Source organism: Athene cunicularia (genome assembly GCF_003259725.1).
Source record: "Athene cunicularia isolate RWA chromosome 7 unlocalized genomic scaffold, athCun1 chr7_part1, whole genome shotgun sequence".
NCBI lineage: Eukaryota > Metazoa > Chordata > Aves > Strigiformes > Strigidae > Athene > Athene cunicularia.
In genome coordinates, this window is record NW_020799107.1 from 5,119,960 (window position 1) to 5,143,536 (window position 23,577).

The 23,577-nt window shown below is 37.0% G+C and overlaps 1 protein-coding gene across 1 annotated transcript in view; it reads right to left on the bottom strand.

The window, feature by feature from the left end:
- Positions 1-21,991, bottom strand: part of ITGAV (integrin subunit alpha V) — a 47,631-nt gene extending 25,640 nt beyond the window's left edge. The window contains exons 1-13 of the mRNA XM_026852401.1: positions 21,908-21,991; positions 20,029-20,105; positions 19,805-19,932; positions 7,783-7,874; positions 7,169-7,283; positions 5,881-5,942; positions 4,336-4,381; positions 2,701-2,826; positions 1,947-1,991; positions 1,714-1,757; positions 1,570-1,626; positions 1,077-1,129; positions 456-658 (exon numbers count right to left, since the gene is read on the bottom strand). Of these exons, the coding sequence (XP_026708202.1) occupies positions 456-658; positions 1,077-1,129; positions 1,570-1,626; positions 1,714-1,757; positions 1,947-1,991; positions 2,701-2,826; positions 4,336-4,381; positions 5,881-5,942; positions 7,169-7,283; positions 7,783-7,874; positions 19,805-19,932; positions 20,029-20,105; positions 21,908-21,991 (1,132 nt within the window). The remainder of the gene's footprint in view (positions 1-455; positions 659-1,076; positions 1,130-1,569; positions 1,627-1,713; positions 1,758-1,946; positions 1,992-2,700; positions 2,827-4,335; positions 4,382-5,880; positions 5,943-7,168; positions 7,284-7,782; positions 7,875-19,804; positions 19,933-20,028; positions 20,106-21,907) is intronic.
- Positions 21,992-23,577: the final 1,586 nt, after the last annotated feature.

Genomic DNA, 23,577 nt, shown 5'->3' on the forward strand with positions numbered 1-23,577 from the left:
ATCAGGAAAATCTCTTCTATCAGAACATTTTTAACCAGCTCTCTGAAACAAAATTTGTTTTCAGTCATCATTATGTTTCTGGAGAGGAAAATTGGCTTTAAGCAATGGAAACAGGAAAATTGTATCAGAGATCTTCTAACAAGTCATAGTAGAGTCAGATATTTCATCAAAGTTTCTACTGTACTTATCACTTAGAAAGTAATCAACTGATCAGTGTCAAAGCTAAAATAATCCATGCTGTAGTTTAAATGGTATAGTCTCTGCTCGATGCATACATGTAACTCCTGTTAGCATTCTTGGGAGTAGCATACAAGCATCGAAAGGAGTCTAGACCTTAGTGTCCAACATTCAGTCATGGTTAGACTGCCTAATGTTTGTGCGCAGAATCCACATTCAGTGAGATGTCTAGATTTCATCTACGAACAAAAAATACCGATCAATAAATGATGTCCTACCATTGAAGCCATCCTGATCTAGATCCCCCAAAGGTGCAATAGAACTGCTGAATCTTGCAAATATTTCAAAACCATTCAGCTTTGTGATCTGAAACCCTCCAGAAGGTCGTTGAAGGCAAATGGAAACTTGGCCAACCTCTTGAAGTTTCCCATCAGAACCTCGATCCATAAAAAGAGGGGCTCCAATAAAGAGATCTGTATAACTGGACCAAAGCAAGATAAGGTTCTTCAGTAACAGCATCAAAATTCAGTTTCATTCTCTTAAGTATCTGTTAGTAAGACTAACTCAGCACTGAAGTCAATATTAAGATGAAAGTTAGCTATCTTTGAATTGCAACCAAAGGCAAATATTTATTGACAAAGTAAGCACAAATAAAGCAGAATTTAATGCATTTAAAACATGTGAATGTACACATAGGTATTTATGCTAATAAATAGAAAAACAAATCGACAATTGTTAAAAAAAAGTGTTGAGCGCTAGCAAGAAAGTGCGTTGCACAGATACACATTAATCCAGTAATGCAGACAGAAATCTATGTTGTAGGAAAGACTTTTTATTAAAGCTTCTTTTTTTCTTTCCAGAAGCAAGTTAGGTGGCAGTGGAGAGAAGAGGGCACTTACTTGTCCCCATTGATATCTGTGGCAGCCACAGAATACCCAAAATAGGCAGCCATCTGGAAAACAAAATTCAAACTGAACTTGTGAGTTATAGTGATATAAACACACAAACAAGTTTATACAAAATGTATGAAGAGATATTAGGGAGATGATAATATATATCACAACATTTTTTGTCTCCTTATATTTTCCTTTCTCTTCCTTACTCTGTAGAAAACAAACTTTTAGTTACCTTCCTCTTTCATGATCTAGCCCTCTTTCCCAATTCTCAAAACAGTCAGCATTTCCTTCATTCAAATAAGATTGTTCTTCTAAGTAGCACTACGAAATGGGAACTCACAGAACATTTATTTTTACAATTCCTACAGAGTTCATAAAATTATTCTTTGGCACATAAGCTAATAACAGATGGAATATATACCCTAAATGCTGTCTCAACGTGTCATCTACAAGAATAGCCTCCTGGCCACCCACAACACTGAATAAAGCTACATACCTGCTCTCCAGTGAAGTTGTACATGGAAGACATGTTCTTCCCATTGTAAATAGACACCTGCACATGAAGAAACACACATTACAGCGTACCAACAATATTCAGCTTTTCTATTTATTGTAAAGTTTAATGTTTCAAATTTCCTACCATGCCCAGAGTTCTTGCTGCTCTTGGGACTCCTGATACAAAGTCTGAAATATAAAGCAAGACACCTAAGTAACATTCAGGTCCCAAAGCACAATGAATTTGCTTGATCTGAGTAGCTCATTCCTAGTGCCTTATACATTTTCCTGTGCACTGTATTGTTTGTTCTACACTATTTATGTGAAAGACTTGCCCAGCCTATTAACACGATTTTTTTACTGAAGCAAGGGTCTTACCTTCTATGCCATCACCACTGAAGTCTCCAACAGCCACAGAATAACCTGTTCAACACACAAAATTAGTAAATTACTTAAAAACCTTTCATCTCTCTTTACACTCTTCATAGGTCTTTATGCGCAGTTCTCTCGATTCATCTTAAAATGCAGTGGAACAAATATTGCTTCTAAGTAGCTTAGACTATTAACAGCTACATGAGTAGACTTAAATTCATCAGCATCCATGAATTTGAGATCTGAAGATAAAAATTTTGAATTTATCATCCTGGGAACTGTCTTGGTCTATCTTTGCTTCTTCCTTAAGTCAGTTAGACATATATGAATCTAAATGGTGACTTCCTACTCCTCTAAAAGATTCTCTCCATTATTTTTCTTCCCAAACATGATTCTTTCACATTTTATTTAGTTTTGGTAGACTATTTAGAAACAGCTGCTCTTCTAAAAAAATAGGTATGTAACAAACTCCTCACATAAAAATCATACCTCAGCCATTCCCAAATTCAGAGTGAATCACAAAGTACAAAAATCCATAGAAATATTTCCATTTATTTTGTCATCAGGTGCTTTTTGAATCAAGCCTATGGCAAGATAACTAAGCTTCTGTCATATATAAACTACTGCATTTTCAGGTATGTAGCTCTTTAGTTTTCTGTCAAATATTGGATTAATAGTAGCGTGACTTAGACTTAAATATGAATAGCGCAAGGGAGTTTTTCAAGGCAAGCTAGGTTTTCTTTCTTTACAAACTACGCACCCAAGTAGCTGTCATCAAAAGCAGCACTGGCAGGTCTGGTTGCTAACTGGTCATCATACTTTGTACTGTAGACTTTGGAGTCATATTTAGCCACAATCTCCGTCACTCGATCAGAAATAAGTTGGCCTAAAGAGAAAGAAAACTGTTTGAAACCACCAATAAAATACGTGTGCACTCATTCAGTAAGCAACAGGACTCATTTACAGAATGCTTGCTTCTAAAGCAACAACTCTTATGAAATATGAACCAGAAAACAGCCAATAGCAGCAGCACTAAAAAGGATGTAAGTGAAAATTTGGATCCTAGTTCAGCAGAGATTTATGCACATCTTTAATCAAAAGCACACAAGAGAGCTCACTGAAAATAGAAGCTGCTCCTACATGTAAGCCAGGACTTAAATGGGACTGCTCAGTTAGGTAACAGTAAGCTTATGCTTACGGTATTGCAGAACTGAGTCATCGCCCCTTGTCTAAGTACACAAGCTTAAACGGCAGACAAGAAGCTGACAGGATGAGCACAGCGTATGGCCACTGCCTCCTGACACTTCACCAGCCACTAGGTGGTGACTTCATTACATTCTTTTCTTCGAGTTTAAATCTGGAATCACAAAAATTTTCTTTCAGAAGAGCACTTACTTCACATACGTATTCATACATGCATGAAGTAGAGGGAAAAATACTCCTCCAGCATCTCAGAATGTGGAATCAAAATTTGGGGTGAAAAATCTACGTTTTACAAGTATACTGTTGTCTTCTATTCAGAGCTGAGATTTTTTTTCTTTTTTGGTAGAAGATAATCAGGTGGTTTTGGCAGATGATATGTCCCTTTTTCCAGAAACCAATAAAATGAATACACAATCATAATTCTATATCATACTGTATCTGCAGTTTAGTTTCAATTATTCCATTTGTCAGAATTTAAAACATGGGGCTGGAAACAAGCCTCCCATGCTGTGGAATCCATACGTAGGTTGGCATGATACAGAAAATCTTACATAAACATTCATATTTACACAAGAGTTTGTCAGCTATGTCTTGACTGTAGCAGCATCATCTTTTGAACAGTTATAGTTAAACACTGAATGATCCTGCTGACTGAATACTGACTGAAGCCCACATTAGCGAAACATATAGGTAATGTTCTGCGTAAGCAGCGCAGTTAGAGGTAACATGCACCATGGCACAAACAGATCAATATAAACAAATGCAATACATCTTTTCCATCGAAGGAAAAATAACAAGAGGTCTCTTAACGTTTCTCACTGAAGATACATGCTTCATATGTGTGTCATATTACAAAACATGTAGATTTTGAAACAACAAGCAAAATATCCTAAAGGAAACTCATCCTGCTGGTGGAAACAAATTCCACATCCCTGGGACAATGCCTTTAAAACAATCACAGAGTTATTTAAAAGACAAAAGACACATCTATACAATTATTACTTTAGCTTTAATCTGTGTTGCCCTAATTATTCAGGAAATATTTTGAAGGATGAAGAAAAATTATTTCTGTTAGTTTTCTTACTGATGGAGACTGACAGCGGTTGGAGGAGTGTGGATACAAATGATTAAGAGGATAAAGAGAATAAATCAAAGAGGTTAACTTCTCTGTGACTTAAATGATATATCTCACCTTGCCAGTAAAAACTTCCAGGTCCTCCAAGTAGCACTCTGTCTCCCTTGGAGGGGGGGGGGGGAAGAAAGAAAAAGAAAAAAAACACATTAAGCACATCTAAAGACAAGAGAACATGTCCTGTGTTTATGGGAAGTAATCCCATGCATGTCTATCACTGTAGCTTCACTTAACCCAATACGTTTTATTTTTTGAAGGAATGATTAATTAAAAATTCATCTTGTAAAATTCTAAGACAAAAACCAATATGCCTTCAGTGACTTGTTTCTCTGTTTCACCCATTTACAATTCTAGGCAGAATTCTGCTTTTATTATAATAGACCCCTCTACCCACATAAAACTAAGACAACAGAAACACAATTAGGAAAATCTTTAAGACTGCTACAAGGCAACTGTAACATGTTTTTATGTCAGTACACAAAACTAGTTTCATCTTCTGCCCCTGCCACTTTCTGTAACATCTTTAGAAAAGTTTATTTCAGAAAAGCTGTGATGAAATTCTCCCACTATGTATTCCTTGGTACACATGCAATCCACAAACTATTTTATGAAATTTTAACCACATTAGCTATCCCAGTGCTGGGAATTTCCACCATAAGCACTGAATTGGGCCATAGGCTTTGCTGCATAATTAAGCCACTTATTCAGGTTTTAATCTTAAAAACTCCCATATTCACCACTCCAAAAAATCTAGGTCAGAGATCTGGAGATATGCTATACCCAGGCTTGCTCACTCATCTCAGGTTTTGGATTAGAGCCCAAGGTTAGTTTTAACCGGGGCTAGAGTCTGTACAGTAAACCTGAGGGGCACATGCAAAATAGATCTATACTGTACTTTTCAGTTTCCTCTGGAGGAAAAACAAGAATGTCCTCGGGCAAAGAGTGAAGGGATATGACCCAATCATAAGATGTGAAAAACGCAAAAAAATTGCCACATCACAAACAGGACTTACATTGTGTCAACAAGTCCACACTATGCTAAACAATTTAGCTGTACAATATAAAAAAATTATAGTTAGTTTTCAGATTTGTAAAAAAAAAAAAAAAAAAAAAAAAAGAACTATGAGAAGCAGGGAGACCATAAAAGTAGAAGAAACACAAGGCAGATGGTAAAAAAAGAAAGTCTACTTCTGCTAGCTGATGAGAAAAACAAAATGTAACTCAGAACAACATTGTTTACCAGTTCCTTTTAGCAGTATGTTATTCTTCCTTCAAGAAGTAACACTATCTATATACTGGTCCCTTCAAAATAAGTGTCTCAAAAAACCTGACTACTACAGTTTATTTCATGTGAGGACTAGCTGCAGCAGAGGTTTATGGCATGAGGCTGGAAAACCGGATTATCTGTTCAGGAATGTACATAATTCCTAAAGGAGGTGAAAGCATGCTGCTGTGAAGATATAGGGAGGAACATCGTTATAATACCAGAGTGCAGTAGTTTACATTTAGTTTCATAATAGCTGTGCTTGTATGTGCTCTGTATCAGGGATGTTGTTAACTTGCATCTGTCTACTGACTGCCAGCAATTAAGAAAGAATCACATACCTTTGTAAAGTCAATACTAAATCCACCTTGACAAAATCCCTGTCCATCTGCATCGATAGTAGCTATAAAAAAGAATGGATGGAAAAGACAGAAAAATAAATAGAATAAACATTATCAGTACTAGATCAGATGATTCTGTCAATACTTTCCAATGCAAATCAGTATATTCTATTTATCAACAACTCACAACCAAATGCTGTAGCAACGTCAGGGCTGGCCTAACATACATATAACTTTAATATATGTTCTAGCCTAATACAGGCAAAGTAAAGAGCAACTCCATATTTCTTTGTATTTAGTCTTCAAAAGTTTTGGGAAAAATATTTTTATTCAGGAAATAAGGCATTTGCAAAATAGGGAGTAAGTTGAGAGGTTTTGTATGGAATAAAAAAACATACCATAGTGAAAGATACATAACTATATGTTGTTTCAAGTAATGGCTTAAAACAAACAAACAAAAAGCACACCTGGCTGAAAAAAATCTCTATAATCTGAGACTTATCCCAGCAAGAATTGTTATAGCTGAGATAATTTTACAATTATACAGTTCCAGAGTAGAAATGTTGAGACCCCCTTATCTGGAAGTGTGACTACTTAACTAGCTTGATTTAGTTTAATATACACTTAACTTATTTTTATGTTGGACCACACTGGATTTCATTCCTGCTGTTCACCAATGGTATTCAGCAAATTAAAAAAAGAAATCGTATCTTAACATTCAACTTTTAGACTTCTATAATTTTAAAAAGGTTATAAGCATCTGAATAATCTATCAACTCAACTACATGATATGGATGCAAAGTGTTTGAAAAATAAGACTCAATGTTCAACAAGGAATGTAATTAAAACAGTGCGTTGATACATATGCATGCATACGCAGAAATCAGAACCTACTTGTACAAAGCCTTGTCTTCTAAAATTAGCCTTCTCTTTAAATTACTTGAATAATTGTTAAGCTTCAGAAAGTTCTAGAGTTGGTCTTTGAAAAAGCACTTGCTACATAATTTTGCTCAAGTGATTACTACAAAAGGGGTCCTTTCAAGAATTCAAGTCCTCAAGTCCAATGATACTTGGATCTAAAATTTTCCTCTGGCCTACAGTAGAGACAGTGAGGTCTGCATCTTGAACATCAACTGGAGGATGTCTGGATCTAGTTTATTTTGCTTCCCTGACTGCTATGAGGCTATACATAGAAGGAGGAAATACCTGTAAAACATCCTGCTTCTAACGAGCACAAAACATAACATGAGAAATTCCAAACAGAAAAGCAACAGTGTTCTACACTTACTTGACCTGCAGGGTGCATATTCTACAGATTTAGATCCAGCAAGCAGGTAACAAGTTCCTACAGGCTCCCTCTCTTGTTTTGTTTCAGTCCTCCAGTGGTACAATGGGGCACAAGCCTAAAGAAGAAAATACGGCAGTGAGGAAACAAACTCTTCAAAATGATGGGGGGGTATAGAATAATACAGTGAAATTCCAATCTTCTACAAAACAGTATTAAAAAAAAAATTGGCAGATGTACCATGTGTTATTAAAGATTTCAATTATCAGTGCTGGGGCAGAACTATCAGCAGTTTGTATTTTTAGAAATAGATGATTTATAACAAGAATTATAGAAATAATCACTTCTTAAAGCAACAGTTGTAAAGAGTTCATCAAGGATTTATAACATATTCTATCATCAGGAAAACTAATTCTACTACTTTCCTCAATACCACACAAAAATTCTAAACCTTTGTTTATAAAGAATTAAAAAAGGCTACCCAGTAAATTCTGAAAAAGACAAGCCATACTGATTAGTGGGATTTGATTTAAATACTGAGTTATCCAGATCTTTTCACACTGTTTTTCACTACAATATCCTGGTACCAAGACATATGAAGGGCATCAAAAACCTACCAGAATTTTATCATTTTTGGATCTCACAGAGGCTCCAAACCACTGATGAGATTTAAATTCCAGTGGATCATCAGGTGCAAAATCTCTGTTGCCTACAAAGAAAATGAAAAAGAAGCAAAATTTTACAGGAAACTGTACAGTAAGAATAAAAAAATAAAGCTAAGTAATTGGTTTTGATGCATACAGAGAAAAGCAAAAAACAGTAACACTGGAAGAGATCACCCTTTCATAGCAATAAGCTTTCAGATAGATTATTAATTTTTACATCTAGGGCCAAAGACAGCTATTTTTACATACAAAGCATTTGTACAATACTAATTTCTTGTACAAGCACCAAGTTTATAGTATGTTTGAACGGCAATACAGTAAATACCTCATACTTGAGATATTTGACTTACAAGTCAGATTACAGCACTGCTCAAGAATCAGTGCCTAAGATAAATTATGACTAATACCTCTAGAACAAATATTGCCCTGATTAAATTAGATCAGTCTTGCCTTTGGCTAGAACCGGGACAGAAATTCTTCTACTATGCTACCAGTACATCTCCATTCTGAATGTCACGGCAGTGTACAAAGCACGGCAACCAGTGTGCTTCCAAGCTATGAGTAAAGTGAAGGAAAGTGTATTCAGTAACAAAAATATTAAAGAGTTTTCCATACAGAAGAGCAAGTTAAATAAGAGGTAATTTGTACTGGTGTCTCTATCCTGATTGCTTGGTGATAAAAGTTGGTTGAAGCAACTTAATGAGTGCTGTTGCTGCAGTGTGAATATTGAAAGTCTTTAAATCATTTAATGTTTCTTAGCACTTTAACTGGAACAACAATGGAAACTTTGCCAGTCTTATGAGAAAATGGATGTAGCACTCTGGAAAACATATCTTTTACAAAAGTCACCTAAATAGCTTGTTTCCAGTGCCTAAAGCTAAAGGAGTCAATGAGGTCAACAGTCATACATATATCACTTCTACAGACTGCTGGGGGGAATCCCCAAACCCAACCCACTATGAATCAGAGACCTGTGACCACTTGAATCAAAACTTCCTCGCTTGTCTTACACCTTATATAGAATGTTTTGTCTCCTGAGACTGTGTTACTTCATCAGGAAAATCCCATGAAAAGGATGACAAAAGTGATTCTAATCTGCAGCCAGACAAAATCAGCAAGTATCTGGACTAGTTTTGCTCTTAAGATTAGAATTACTTAGAAACCAATGCCAAGCACATAGCATCACAAGGAACTATTGTGGTTTTTTCTAATTTTATCAAAAGTAGTTTAAAAAAAACCCACTTCCTTCTATCACCCTCTCCTCCACTCTCTTCTTGAAGAGATGCTAAAGACATGGAAGGCCTGGTGATTAGCACCTCTGCACAGATTTATGTACACTCGACCACTTACACTGTCACCCTTGCACAGACAACAATGTAGCTTGGAGACCTGCATGTCACCTTCTCAGAGTACAGAAAACCAAAACCAGATCCAAGATATTTACCAAATAGGTAACTGTATTTAGCACGTTTCTAAAATCCCCATTTTATCATCTTTTCCCTTCCATTCCTTTAATTCATGAAAATCCACCCAAGGACAGTTTTGCTCAAAGGATGCAATTGCATCCTTTTTTCAGATGAAACTGCCCCCAAAAGGGGCTGCAGTTCCCATGTCCTCCTGTCCATATGTTCCTACTGCCTGACTCCGTCCTGGCACTACTACCTTCCAGTCTCACAGTCAGAGCATGAACCACCTAAGAATGAACGCTACTAAAAAAAAATACTCAACTGGATCAGGGACCAACCCAGCTGACTACACGGGGAGCGAAGCAGTGCTAACCTGCTGGGTAGAGACAGAAACATACGGCTGGGAACTACATCCTTTTTGGCAGCATCGGGGACTTAAAATTGGTTTATTCTGCTTGTAACCACACCCAAGGTTACACAGCCTAGAAAGACAGATTTGGCTTCTACCCTCTATTTGTCCAGCTATTCTTGAATACAAAGGAATCTCTCTGCTTTACTTGCCAAACAAAGCTTTAGACAATATAAAACTTGAGAATAGTTACAGCATGGCATTTTACACCTTTCTCTCCTGTTGGATACTTATACAACGCTATTTACCTATGACTAAAATGAAAGATAGTATAGCGGGTTTATAATGTAAAGCAGAGTCCTATTGTGCTAGGTACTATAAAAGCATCTAGGATGCCAACTTCCCATTTAAGTTTAAAACAATAGGCAGCAAGTAGAAGGAATGGTCTTGTTGCAATAGCAGATAAGCAGCCATTCGGCATTATCAGCAATCTGATTTTATCACAGGTGTTAAGGAAATTAGCTCCTTCAAGTTTCAGCTGAATGCATCAGCTGAGACAGCATAAAGCCATAAAAATAAAAAAAATTTAAAAATTAAAAGACAAGAGAGTACTGGTTACTAGTGTCATCTACCTATAGCCTATGTTGACTGCACTGGAGAAGAGGGGAACCAGTTGTTTAACCAGCACATGATGCCAAAACAGCCCCTCTGCGCTTTCTTGAGCTGCAGGTGCTGCCCACCCACCAAGGAAGAATCAACATCCAGGACAGCAGCTACAAAAACTTCTCTACCTCAGTCTTTAGGGGACAAAATTATTTTTTCTGCAGTACTGAAAATGCCCTGATTCAGCTCTAAACTAAGGATAATATCAGAACCCTCTCTCCATTTTTATTTTAATAGGTAAACATCTAGGCTTTGAGATCTTTGCGTCAACTAGCATACAAAAAACTAGAATCTGCAAATAAACACAACCCCAAGTTTATTATGTTCCAAACGTCATGACTTCAGAAGCCAGAATCATAATTTCTAAAGGCCTAAGTAACAAATTAGGAATTCTTATGCTTAAAGAAACCCCCATCACATAGTAAAATGTGCTCCACTGGGCAATTTGGCTAATTAAATTTTATTTAAAGTATGCTACTATTGTAAAAATATTTTACAAGTATCTTACTCAAATTTTCTTATGTCAGTGCAGATGCACATAAGACAATATCTGCTACAAAGTTAAGATGCTGAGTTTATCCTGTATTCAAAGCTTCTTCGGGTTCTATAAAACTAAGGGGGAGTCTTGAGGAGAGAGGGTTGCTGTTTAGCTTGAGACTGGATGTAACACAGGAAAGTGCATTAAGACACAAAAACTAGCTCCAAGTAGAAAGCACATACATTGGAAACACGAACTTTTCAGATAAAAATTGCAAACATTAAATACAGACCAAATCTGATGCTAAGTCTCCATTAAAGAAGAAAAGTAACCTTTATTTGCCCACTCATTCAAAATTCTGCCCAGGAAAACACTGTGCAAATAGAATATGAGCCCTTCCTTCATGTCCAGAAGAGAAACTAATTTTATGAGGAAATCTGGAAAACACCTTGTCATCAGAAACCCCCTTGCTTTAAATGAGACCATGTGGGTTTCTGTTCTTGACTGGGAAAAACAAACATAAAGAACACTTAAATGTGAGGCCTCACTGAAGAAAATCAAAGTTAAACAAGGTGTTTTAGCTATCCTGTAAAGTAGATTTGTCATAGGAAGATACAGTACTGACTTCAGCATTTCTATGTTTTGGTATAAACAAAGAGCCTGACTTCATTATTATCATGGTATAACTTTTCAGTGGTAGTTATAACCAAAAAATAAAAAGCGCTTTCCCCCACACCCTTTAAAAACAGTACCTACATTACATGAAAGAAACTTTAATACAGCTAGGATTTAAATACAGGGATTTATAAATCCATACAATTGTTTTTATGTATTACAGTCATTCTTACTACTCTACCAGTTCTTATGGCCACTGCTGGTTTTCTTGAATTTCTAAATTCTTTTAGAGTGTCCCAGAAATACCTTAGAAATATCTTTAAACAGGCATTCAAACAAATATACCCAGGCAATACAAACTATGTTAACTAGATTTATTTAAGAAAACGTTCAGAGTTTTTACACAAGGGTATTGTCAGACTAAAATGGAGCCACTTCTACTTGATGGGTCATTAATTCTAGGATTATGTCATCTGACCATAGGGTATTACTTTGTATCTGTAAAGGCAGCTTACACGGTGGTTTTTCCTTTGCTCCTTCTCACTGTAATAGACATCACAGAATGATTTTACATAACTTTTCCATTAGGGAAAAAGGGCTGACATGCCAAGTCAACAGTGCTTTGTCTCACAAAGTACGTTCTAGGTGCGTGATGGGGTTGTCAAGGCAGGAACAGAACTGCTTTGAAAATCTATTACATGGGTGCATTGTTGCTGCAGGACCAATGAAACATTGTCACTTTACTGAATTACATAGGATTTAAAATTTATAAATGGAAACTAATGTGGAGAGATGCCAAGTAGAAATTGCAGAAAAAGGAAAAAAAATAGTCTAAGACATCTTCCAAATATAATAAAAAGATCAAAAGTTCTTTCAGTGCTGGATTTCTTTTGGCTATCAGCTTTGGATAGTTGGCGCCTTCTTTTTCCAGTGTAAATGTTATCAGTTACAGAAACAATGGTATTACTACAAAATGACTGCAGTTGAGAGCTCGGATGAGTTGTAACTTGCAGCCTGCCTGTTTGCACGATAATGAGAAAACTGAACTAAAACACTTACCCCTGATCTTAAGTGCCAGACTTACCAAGATAATCATGAGTCAAGAGGCAATGAACTGAGGAAGCCTGATTCAGTGTCATCATACTGTGAATACTTAAGAAATGTAAAATTTAAGTAGTCACCCAATTCACAGAATTTCCATTGAAATAAACCTCTTTGTAACTATGGCAATTCAAAGATACTGCCCCTTATACTTAAAAGGAAATTTTCTGCTAATAGCCAAAAGAAAGAGAAACTTACAAAATATACAAGAGCACTATTTTCACAGTATATGAAGCTAGTTATCTTCCACCCAAAACCTCAGCGATTTCAACCTTATTTAATAAGGCAAGAGCGAGTGAGTACAAGCTTATCTTTACTTGAAACTGCCCATGCTTCGAGGCAGCTGATGGTTTAGCAACCCTGGTTAAGCCACAGTGTTTTCTTAATGACTCAGAGAGACGGGAATAGAGAGCTTCCCTCTACTCCCCTTCCCTCTTCTGAGGTATGAATCCTACTTCTTTCCTCAGGCAGTGCTGGAACAAAAGCATCTTTTCCCTTGACTAATATGAGACACACTTTTTTTTTTTTTTTTTTTTTTTCCCAAACCAGTCATATAGTTGAGATCCAACTACACATGCACAGAGCCAACAGTATTCATACGCAGGAGTTTACCTAATCAGAGAAGCATGAGCATTTTCCCCACTGTCAGCTATAACAACATGTGGAGGAGGTTTTATACATTCTGCCGTCCTCTTTTGTATTCAGAGCAGTAACAACCCACAGCCCAACATAGACTTCAGTTATGCCAGAACACATGATAAGGATAACAACCAAACTTTAATGGGACTGAGGTAATGATAGATGTAGCAAGATAAAAATCAATCCATTTTACTACAGATGAATGAATGGTCTCCACAAGATTTATTGCTTTATTGTTGACTAAATCGACAGCCTTTGAGATTGAAATCCCCATACAGATTGCACCCTAATATGAATAAAACAACCAGCTAAAAATAAAATGGTGCTTTGTTAAAGCATACTATTTTCACAGAATAGCGACCCATCCCACGCTTCCTTATCCATCTCCTTATTTCATAAGTGGCAAGGATGGAGTTATGAACAACTGACTCATTTGCACAAATGATCAATATCTCCAGCAGGCAAATATAAGCTCATAACTTCTCAACATCAGATTTTATGCTGAGCAATGCTAGAGCACAAAGCTGTGCAGGGCAGTTAAAATACCCACTTCAAACTAAATAGGTCACAGATAGATACAGCCATGCCAAACTGGTGGTTTAGACTTCCAAACAAAGACTCCTATTGTCTAGAATCACCCACTTGGAGATAAGAAAAAAAAATAATGTGGAAACATAAGGAGGAATCAGGAGAGTTTTTTATAAGCATTTCCCATTTCAAAAGCTTCTTTCTCCTCTTTAAGCACAGATCAAAATAACCAGTCTTAAAAGAACTTCATCCAAAAATATTTAAGAATAAACTATTTCTCTTAAATTGGTGAGTCAAAACACATGGGAAGGGAGGGGGGGAGAGGAGGGACAGTACAACTGTCAAAGTGATAAAATTTTATGCAGCCAGAGGCTACACTGAATTCTTTTTCCAAAGCATTAAAAGCACACCACACTGAGCCAAAAACATCTGAGATGCTCTTAGTTTTTAGTATTCAACAGCTTCTGTACATTTCCACAATCCTAAATTTTGAGATTTAATATAGAGAACAAAAGCAGTAGGAAAAGCTTTTATCAAAAGAAGGAATGACAATTTAGCAGTGCGTTGATCTGTTATACTATGTGTCTCAGAAGAGCAAAACACTACATTGTCTGAGCAAGCTGATCTTTCTGTGCTAAAAACGAAATCTGCTGAAGAAATCTGCAACTCATTAGCATAGAAGTTCAAAGTTGTTTTATGAGCATATTTCCCTTTGTAGCAGTTCGTAGAGCTGTCTGCATTTCATCAGATTATTCTAAATGCAGAAGCTCCTGAAACAGCCTCAGTACTGCACTTTTTGATGCTGACAGATCTGTGCTTTCAAGCATCCTGTACGGGAGCAGGTACATTTCTCAAAAGTTTTCTTTAAAAACTGGCAGTTTTTTGCAAGAGGAACTTTATCATCACAAAACTGTTTGGGTTTTTTTTTATGAAAAGTCATGGGAGCATGAAGAAATGCTATTTCTATCAACCCACTTCCCACTATTCTTGACTGATGAAGAGCTAGGACCCCAAAGACAAAAAGTAAAATAGTATCAATAATTATAAAGATTGTTTCCTTTTCGAAAACAAGCAATAGGAAATTCATTTGGTTTACATTAATCTGCCACATATTGCTCACATGTGTATAGTCTGATTAACTCCAACTGGTTACATGGGTCTCTGAAGAATTTTTTGTTTGTTTGTCAGAAGGAAAATTCAGAGTGATCCTGCTCTCTCAACTCCATGGCCAAATAATGGCAGTATTTATCGAGAGGCCAGACAATTAGCTAAGTGTATCCACCCCGATATTCCATGTATGCCAAACTGTAAAATGCATAAATGAAAACATAAAATGACTTGCCGATTTTCCTAAAAAGCACATTTGACCACCACTCTGCTCACTGGTTTTGTTGTCTGTTTCCATGAGCTTTTGATTGTCCTCTTGCACAGAAAAAACACGTTTAGTTTTATACACAAAAAATGGACAACTATATAAAGTAAATTTAACTCACAGAAACATCTTTAAATTTTCAAGAATCTTTTCTCTGAGCAAGATTATGGGTATATGTTCATTAATATTTGGTAATATCTATGCAAGCTGTGCTCTGCTAGTCCATGAAGGCTGTGGAAGGAGAAAAGGGGAAGGAGAATAGATGTGTCTTTAAAACAAGTGGTTTCGGACCTTTGTCTCAAAACTGATCAGGAACAGAAGATGGACTGCTATATTAAGAGCATTCCTTTTACAGTTTATCCACAGAAATATGTTTTTCCTGGAAAAAGCTGCTAAGCAGCTGGCAGATGAAGTCGTTAAGCTTTCTAAGAGAGGAATCGCCTCTCCAGTCAGTCTTGTAAAAAAAGTAGTACTAGGGCTCAGCAAGCTGTAAGAGCAGGTTTTCCACCATTTGCCTTCACAGATTCTTTCTTCTTTATAAGATTCAGAACATTCCCCTATGTAATAAAACAAAAAAGTAACTAAGTTTTCAGTCACAAAACTACCTGGTGTGGAGAACAGATGAGAATGAAGACAAATATTAACCCACCTTGACCAATAATCTGTGAATTTTGGTAATCTGAATGTGAAATGTAAAGCATCTTGCAAAGGAAACGATTTACCAATACTGTTTATGCTTACAGGAGCTTTGAAGAATATCTTGAGAATGTAAATTTCCCTATGGTGCTTGTCCTGAAAAAAATACAGCCTCCTATGCATTCTGAAACTCTGAAAGTTACCTGAGACAGATGAGAAAATCCCAAGTATTTTACATAACAATTCAATTGAAATTGTGGTAATGCTGTGGCAATTGTAGTAAGAAGTCAAAATACACAAGAGTACAAGTACCAGAAACCAGGTTTCTGACAGTGGCATATTTATCTACTGAACTAATAAGGTACACAGGAATAAGGCAGAAGTTCAGCGCTTACATAGCACTTTTTCAGATCCATTTCTATCTGGATTTGCAAGATAACCTGTTAAAGTAACAGATACAAGCACTGCTTCACATTTCACTTCTGCAACAGGATCAATGAAAGCGTGCATGTGAGGAAGCTTGCTCTGGTGGATGGTTCCTTTTTCACTTTAACCTTTACGTGCTTCTAAAAGCAAAAGCCATCCTGGAATGTATGCCTAATGATACTTAAAAGCCTTAAAAAAAACAACAAAAAAACCCCACCCTTTTTGGCCACGTACAGACAAGCACATGTAGCACAGCTATATGAACCCCTGAATTTGAGGGCATTTTCTACCACACATGCTTGTTATGCAATTTTCACATAGTCATAACTATGTTAAATCAAAGCCAACTGATGTCAATGCTAAAATGCTCAGAAGCCCCACAGCGAAGCATCTTTACATTTGGGAAGTGTTAATGTGCGATATAAACATTTTGCCTTCCAAAGCCACCATGTATACCAGAATGTCAAAAGCAATTAGTATAATATGCACAGAAACACACGCACACAAGACATATATACAGAACTACAGAATACTCTCTAGTGTATTTTTACATAAATGTAGCCATTGTGCTAGGAGATTTAGGACAACGGGAGATCCCCCTTCCCCTCTGGAAATATATTGCTGTTTTAGATGAGAAATACACTGTGTAGGAACAGTGAAAGAACACCTTTTTTGGCCAGCAGTTTAAAAATCATAATACACACTTTAATGAGGGGCTTTCTATATCACAGGCTAGTGGGAAGGCCATGAAGGAGAGGGAAATACATGTATTTTCAGCATGAGAGCTGTGAGAGTTCCATGAATGGACTCCTACTGCCCAGTTCCCGGCCTGAAAGAGCCGAGCTGTCACACAGAGGAAGGAACAAACAAGTAGTAAATTTGGTGCAACCAGGAACTATCAGCTGAATGACTTATCACTTTCCTCCAGAGGAGCTCCAGAGGAGCTCCAGAGGAGCTGGGATTAGGGTAAATGCAAGTAATAAGCAACACTGCTTTAAGGCAGGGGCTTGAACAACTCCTCCCACGATTAACATAAAGCAGCTAGTAGAACCTTCTCTCTTGGGCTACGTATTAGCTTTGTATTTGTCTCATGCTTCTGTGCTAATATGATATTAAAGCCAACAGCAAGTATTAAAAAATAAAACTCAATTCTGCGCAGCCACTGCTGTACAGCTCAGCTCAGAATGGCCTCTATATGGATGGGGAAAAGCAAAAGACCCATAAAGACGGACGAAAACTATTAGAAAAATCAAGCAATGTTTAGGAAAAAATAATAGAGAGAAAAAAACCTACTCATGTTTATTTGTGACACAAACACAAGACAAGCAGACAAACACAACTGCACACAGTCAGAACAAGACTCAACTCTTTCCTCCAGTCCCTTTCTCCGTTCACAGCGCAGACATGACCTTGCCCTTGCTCTCAGATGCCGCGTGCAAGATGCAGTGGCTTGGCCTGATCCGGGATGTGCCAGCTATGCTATCTGGCACAAGGAAGCAGCAGGAGGATGAATAGGGGAATGATGTCTAGTCATTATAATTCTGCAACTCCACATATGGAGTTTGGCAATGACAGGTAAAGAGAGAGAAGCCACAAATACTAATGTTCTTGCTATTTTCACAGATCAGATTTCTCACTAGCTGTAAACAATTAGAAAAGAACTCTGAAGAAACCCATCTAATGAATTATGCAGAACCTCTGCTGCTTTTTCCATTAACAAAACAGCTCAATAACAGGGGGGAGAGATAAAAATTCGCCTTGTATTTGCAGTGCTCAGCAAATCATATTACACAATTGTTGAAACAGTGACAGATGAACCTGAATTCTTGCAGAGGTCACACCATCATCTACAAAAAGCACCTTCACATTAGCACCACAAGTCAGTGGCCGAGTCATCTGTTTCCTATTTCCTGCAAAGTGAATCACAAGTCATCCCTAACCCCTGTTACCTTATGAGGTAGGGGCTGGCCAGAGTGGGAGCTTACACTGTGTTGGCAGTAAGACACTGTCATCATAACGCAGGGAATCAACCATTGTATTATGCACAAAGAAAAAGTCATTTTATTTTGTCTCCGCCAATTTATTATTTTATTATGCTGAAATACAATGCTTCTTTTCACCCAGAGAATAATTGACAAATGCGTTATTTCCCAACTCATTGCCACAAAGCTGGAATGAGTTAAAATGTGCCTGAAACAAGTCCTCTTAAACCACTAAGACCTGCTATTTTTACTGTTAAATTTCAAGCGATTAACAAAGGAGTGTGGCATCTATATCTACCTATCTGTGTGGCATACAGAAAAGCCTAGTGCAAATGTTCACAGTATAAATGTGAATATAGATAATGTGAATAGATAAAAGCACTGCAATTCCCATTGGAAGATGCATCTAAAACTACCCCAGTAGCCATTCTCTCGCTACTGTAAGTTTTTTGGTTGTTGTATTAATGGTGATTATTCATTAGGGACATCCAGATTCTTTTTTTAAAAAACCCACACATTTGTATTCTAGTAAACAATAAGTCCAAAGTAGAAGAAAAAAAAATTAAAAAAATCAATTTTTGCTGTCTTACACTGGTGCAGATAAAATGTCACACTTTGTAGATTATTAGAGATCTTAAGTAACCTGGCAGAAACATTCGGACAGAGTGAAGTAAAGAGACTGATAATGGCTTGGGTTTTGTGTGCACTATTATGTACTACTTTTAGGATTTTTTGCAAGACAACTGGTAACATAATAGTTTTGAGAAAAATACATGTAGAACACCAATATTTTGTGGTATACCTTGAGAATGGAATTGGAAGAAGATCTTCTCCACTGTATCGTACATGATTTACAAAGGCCGTATAAATCTAATAGCCTTTAGACTGCCAAGTCAAAATACCAACAGAGGCAAAAATGAATTATAACCAAGTAGATCTTAAAAGCACAGGTGTTTCCTCTGCCCTACCACATGGGTCTTGCTAATCCGCTCCTATGACATGGAAAGGTTTTTCCACTGGCCTGAAACATGCTGTGGAAAACAGGATTCAACACTAACTCGCTCAAACAGAAAAGCACATGCAGTGCGTTCTCATATGACCTGCCATAGCTTGTGGAAATCACTATGAGTACCAGAGCATGAAGAGCAAGCAAAGTGTTCAATGTCAGCATTGTTGCTGCTCAGCTTTCGTATACTTCAGAAATGGTTAAGTAATGCCTCTGACCTGAGGCACTCTGAGTGCTACAATCATGTCACAAATACTATGAAGCTACCTCCAAGGTAAAAAAAAAAATATTTTTTTCCACAGTCTGATGTTTATACTCCCAGTTTCAGATTAAACTTCTGAATATTTCAGCCTATACCACCTTTGCTCATATTAAAAAGTATCTTTCCTCAGATGCCATGTTCTTAATAGGGCCTTGGGGTCCTTAATAACCCCCCTGCAGTTTAATTAAGTTACCAAATGCTTTAGGATTGCTGGAAATTACAGAGGAGAAATGTAAATAGGTTAAAAAAAAAAAAAAAGAACAATGTATGGTCACTCAGGCTTTCAGCAAATATCAAGGACAACGGAAACCTAGAAGAAGAGAGAAAGAAGAAAAAAAAAAAAAAAAGAAAAAAGAAAAAACAAGCCTCGACTAGTTGCCAGTCCAAAACTGGCTGCATTCACATCGACCATCAGGAAACCCCATGTGAACCTGAATCCCCTTCTGCTTTCTCACGTGAGGATTAGAGCAGAGACCTCCCCCATCTCCCCTCACAGTGAACTACATGTTACCTGTGGAGTCAAATATAACTGGCTGGCAGTTTCTGTTTGAATTCCAGTTACATTTGAGCACCTGGCCTCCTTCCACAATGTTGTGCTGGGTAGTGTTTGCTTTTGGAGCTCCCACCAGAAGAAATATCCTGCAGTAAAAAGAAATAAAACAAAAGTTTAAACACCTAAAGCACAGACATTGTTACTTTATGACATCTGATGAATTAATAAAGCAAAAGCCTTGCCCATTCAAATCTAAATCTGAACCACTCTGAGTTTCAGAGAAATTCTTATTAGGTTTTAGGTCCTGGGTCCCTATTTTCTGCAAGCAAAAGCAGGCAAAAAGGCACATTTACCAAAAAGAAGACACAAAAGATGATAAGAGAAAATTAAACTATTCTGTCCTACTTAAAATGATATTTAAATTGAGATAAACACCTTATATACCCTTCCTTTCAAAAGTATGTATGTATGCAGCAGAACAGGAAATGTACTTCTGTAATTTAAGAAAGTCATCAGCTGGCATCATTTCTGGTTAATTTTGTATGTAAGAGTAATTCAAGGAAGTCAGTCAAAAAGGAAACAATATATAAACAAAGCAGTAGTGCTTCTGAGCTCAGAAGGCACTAAGTGGTGAGTCGGCCTAGTATCAGCAAATGCTTTTTTAAAAAGAATCTCCAAGTACCCCAGCGACTCAACCACGGGTTTGTACATTAATGAATCTTTACTGAAATTCATTACACAGTAATCATTTTCTTATTAAGATCTGTTGTGCTTTTACAAATCTCTGCTTATATGTACATGTTAAGTACACTCTGAGCAGGAACTACTACAAGATTATGCCTGTGCGGGTGATAAAATTCAGAAGCCGCTAAGTAAGAAACAGACTGAATAAAAAGGCAGACCAAGTAAGGTGCTCAGCATCTTCCAACAAGGTTATTAACATCTTCCACAAACTCCTCTGAGGCACACTTGACTCTTAAGCACTTTCCCGAGGAAGACAATTTGAAATATAGACAAGACATATACAAGACATAAAATAAATGCTTTCTTTCATCAGAATCTGCTCTGTTGTATTTGTTTAGACTGTTTAAGAGAGAATATAGCTTGCAAGAGCAAGTCTTATCATCATATATCAGGCATTATGGTTTAGTTTTGAAATTGTGTTAGCTGAACAAGCTGCAAGATTGGTTAGAGAGAATGCTTACAGAGAGGCAGATCCAGACTTATCAAACTTGCTCTGGTTTTCACAGTCATCTTCCAGACTTCAGTACAAAGCTAAGTTGGTATTTATTAACATGTAAATACCAGGTATAAACATGTAGCACCTCATCAAAGCTCAATTCATAAGCTACTAGTTTTCAACCTCGGTGAATTTTCAGAACCTTAAAAGTTTCCTGGTGTGGACCCTGATAGAAAATCCAGACTAGTTGGCAATCCATTTGTTTTCCTTAGTTGCCACTCACAGACCCTCTAGATTCCAAGTACAAGAATTTGAAACGCTTTAATTGACTTAAAAAGTTCTCTCTGGGCGTAACAGAAATGCTTAAAAATAAACATCATAATGCCAAGAATCACATTAATTATTATAATTGCAATCTATTAAACAAGTGGTAGCTTGCCTCCCACTTTACTCTTGCATCACTAGCTTTTGAGATGCCCCACAAATTAAATACTTGCTTAGAAAATAAATCATTCCCATTCTAATCATATATTTTAAATCTTTGTTAAAATAATCTTCATGATGAAGTTTATTAACGAGATTACTAATAAAGGAATCATTAGGGGGCTCCACAAAGGTTTAGTCACCTCTTTTCCCAAAGGGAAAAAAAAAAAAAAAATATTCTGTCATCATAGACCAAATGAGCAGATTTTGTCACAGGTCTTACAATAATATACAAATTAGCTAAATACAAAAAAGTCTCTAGTCCATATACTTTGAGAAAGGGGAAATAGAGGGAAAACCATTATTCCCACAGGAATACGCCAGCTATGCTTTGATATGCGCGTCTCCTACATGACACAACCATCTGTCCCAACACAATGCTGTGGACAAGGCTGGGACCATACAGACATTCTCCTAGCTCAGCTTTGGTAGGTGTACTTCCAGGATTGATCACTCACCAGTGCTTTTCCAGGGGCAACTGGTATTTCCACATACTTGTATGCTGGAAGACTATCAAATGTAATTCTTCTAAAACACAGCATGTAGAAGAAACCTTTTTCAGTTTTTATGAAGTTATGTTCAGTCACTTGGTATTATAGTTATGCCCTCTGTCAGGCACCCTGACACAAGACTACTGCTTTGATTCCTAGAATAGGTCTTTCATACTGGACTTCTAAATATGCTTTATTTTGGTATCCAGCAGGTCAAAATAGACTATGAAACTGCAACTTGAGCATTCAAGAACTAATAACACTCCTTTGTTGTCAGGCTAGTCAATCCAAATAGTTTTAGCTGGACTAAATTTACTTAATCTCTAATACTCATGTAAAGAACAGGTGAGAAATAAAAATGCTAAGCAACGGCAAAGGTGTAGGAACCACACAACACATGTGACACTCAGCAGAAACCATATAACAAGGCTTATTTTACTAAACACCTTTTGCTAATCATGTGGAAACAGTTTACTCAGTTTTCTACCTCACATTTAACTGCAGGTATCTCTGAGCTCACTGTTCATCACTACTTTTCTTTCCCCTCCAACAGCTTGAGGGAATCTGCAGACATTCCAGTCTGCCTGGTGTGCGTGTGCTGATCCTTCTTGAACGAGGGGGAAGACACAGGCCTATGTCTGGAGGATGCTGGATACAGGTATTTCTGGCTATTTCACAAGAGGCGAAATACCCATCTCCATAGGCATAAACTCAAAATTTAACACCTGTTCCTGTAGAAGTTACATAGCTACTTTGTTTTAATTATGAACTTAAATTCAGGCCAGTACCAGGATTTAGCTTTGCAGATACAGACTAACTTCTAGAAAAAAAAAAAAAAAAAAAAGAGAGAAGAAAATTCCCTTAAAAATATGGAGTCTTCCATGCTGTCTGAAAATCACTAGTGTTCAAAGTTTTTTTGTTAAAAAAAAAAAAAAAGCCAACGTTGTTTTCTTTTACAGCCACATACTTTGAGGTCAACAATTATTATAAAAATAATGGAAAGGTTCCAAATAGTGATTTCAGTGAGAGCTGGGTCACATAATTCCTTACTGGAAAGCAAGCAAGAACGTTTACTACATGCAACTACAAGTCTCCTAGTAACTTTGCAGCCACACATACTGACTTAAAAATAAAGGGAGGAACACAAATAGAACTTTTTTTTTTTTCTTTTAGTATTAAAACTTACAGGATTAAGATAGCACAGAAAGATGTTGCAATACATGCAAGTCAAGACAGGATGACTTTTAACATTTGTAGGCAATAAAGAAATGCAAACAAGGCTAGCTGATGTACTGCAAAAAGACTTGCTCAATTGCTATAGAATTTGGTTATGAAGTTTTATGAGCTAAGGATCAAGAGAGAGAGAGAGAAAATCTCGTCATGACGGAATACAGCAACTTTTCCAGCTTGACAGCCCTTCCTTAAGATGGGAACGGAGGGGAAAAAAACGGCAAAAGCTTTAAGATCTTAATGTAGCCCGTGCCTGAGAAGTACAGACTCATTCGTTATGGCAATACCACAAGTTTGAAGTTGGTGACACGCCTGTTCGAAACCCTGAAACACACCAGCTACTGCACATCGCCTGATTTTGGTCTGACACGAAAGGAGAGGCGTTCGGGAAGCAGATGTCTGCTCCA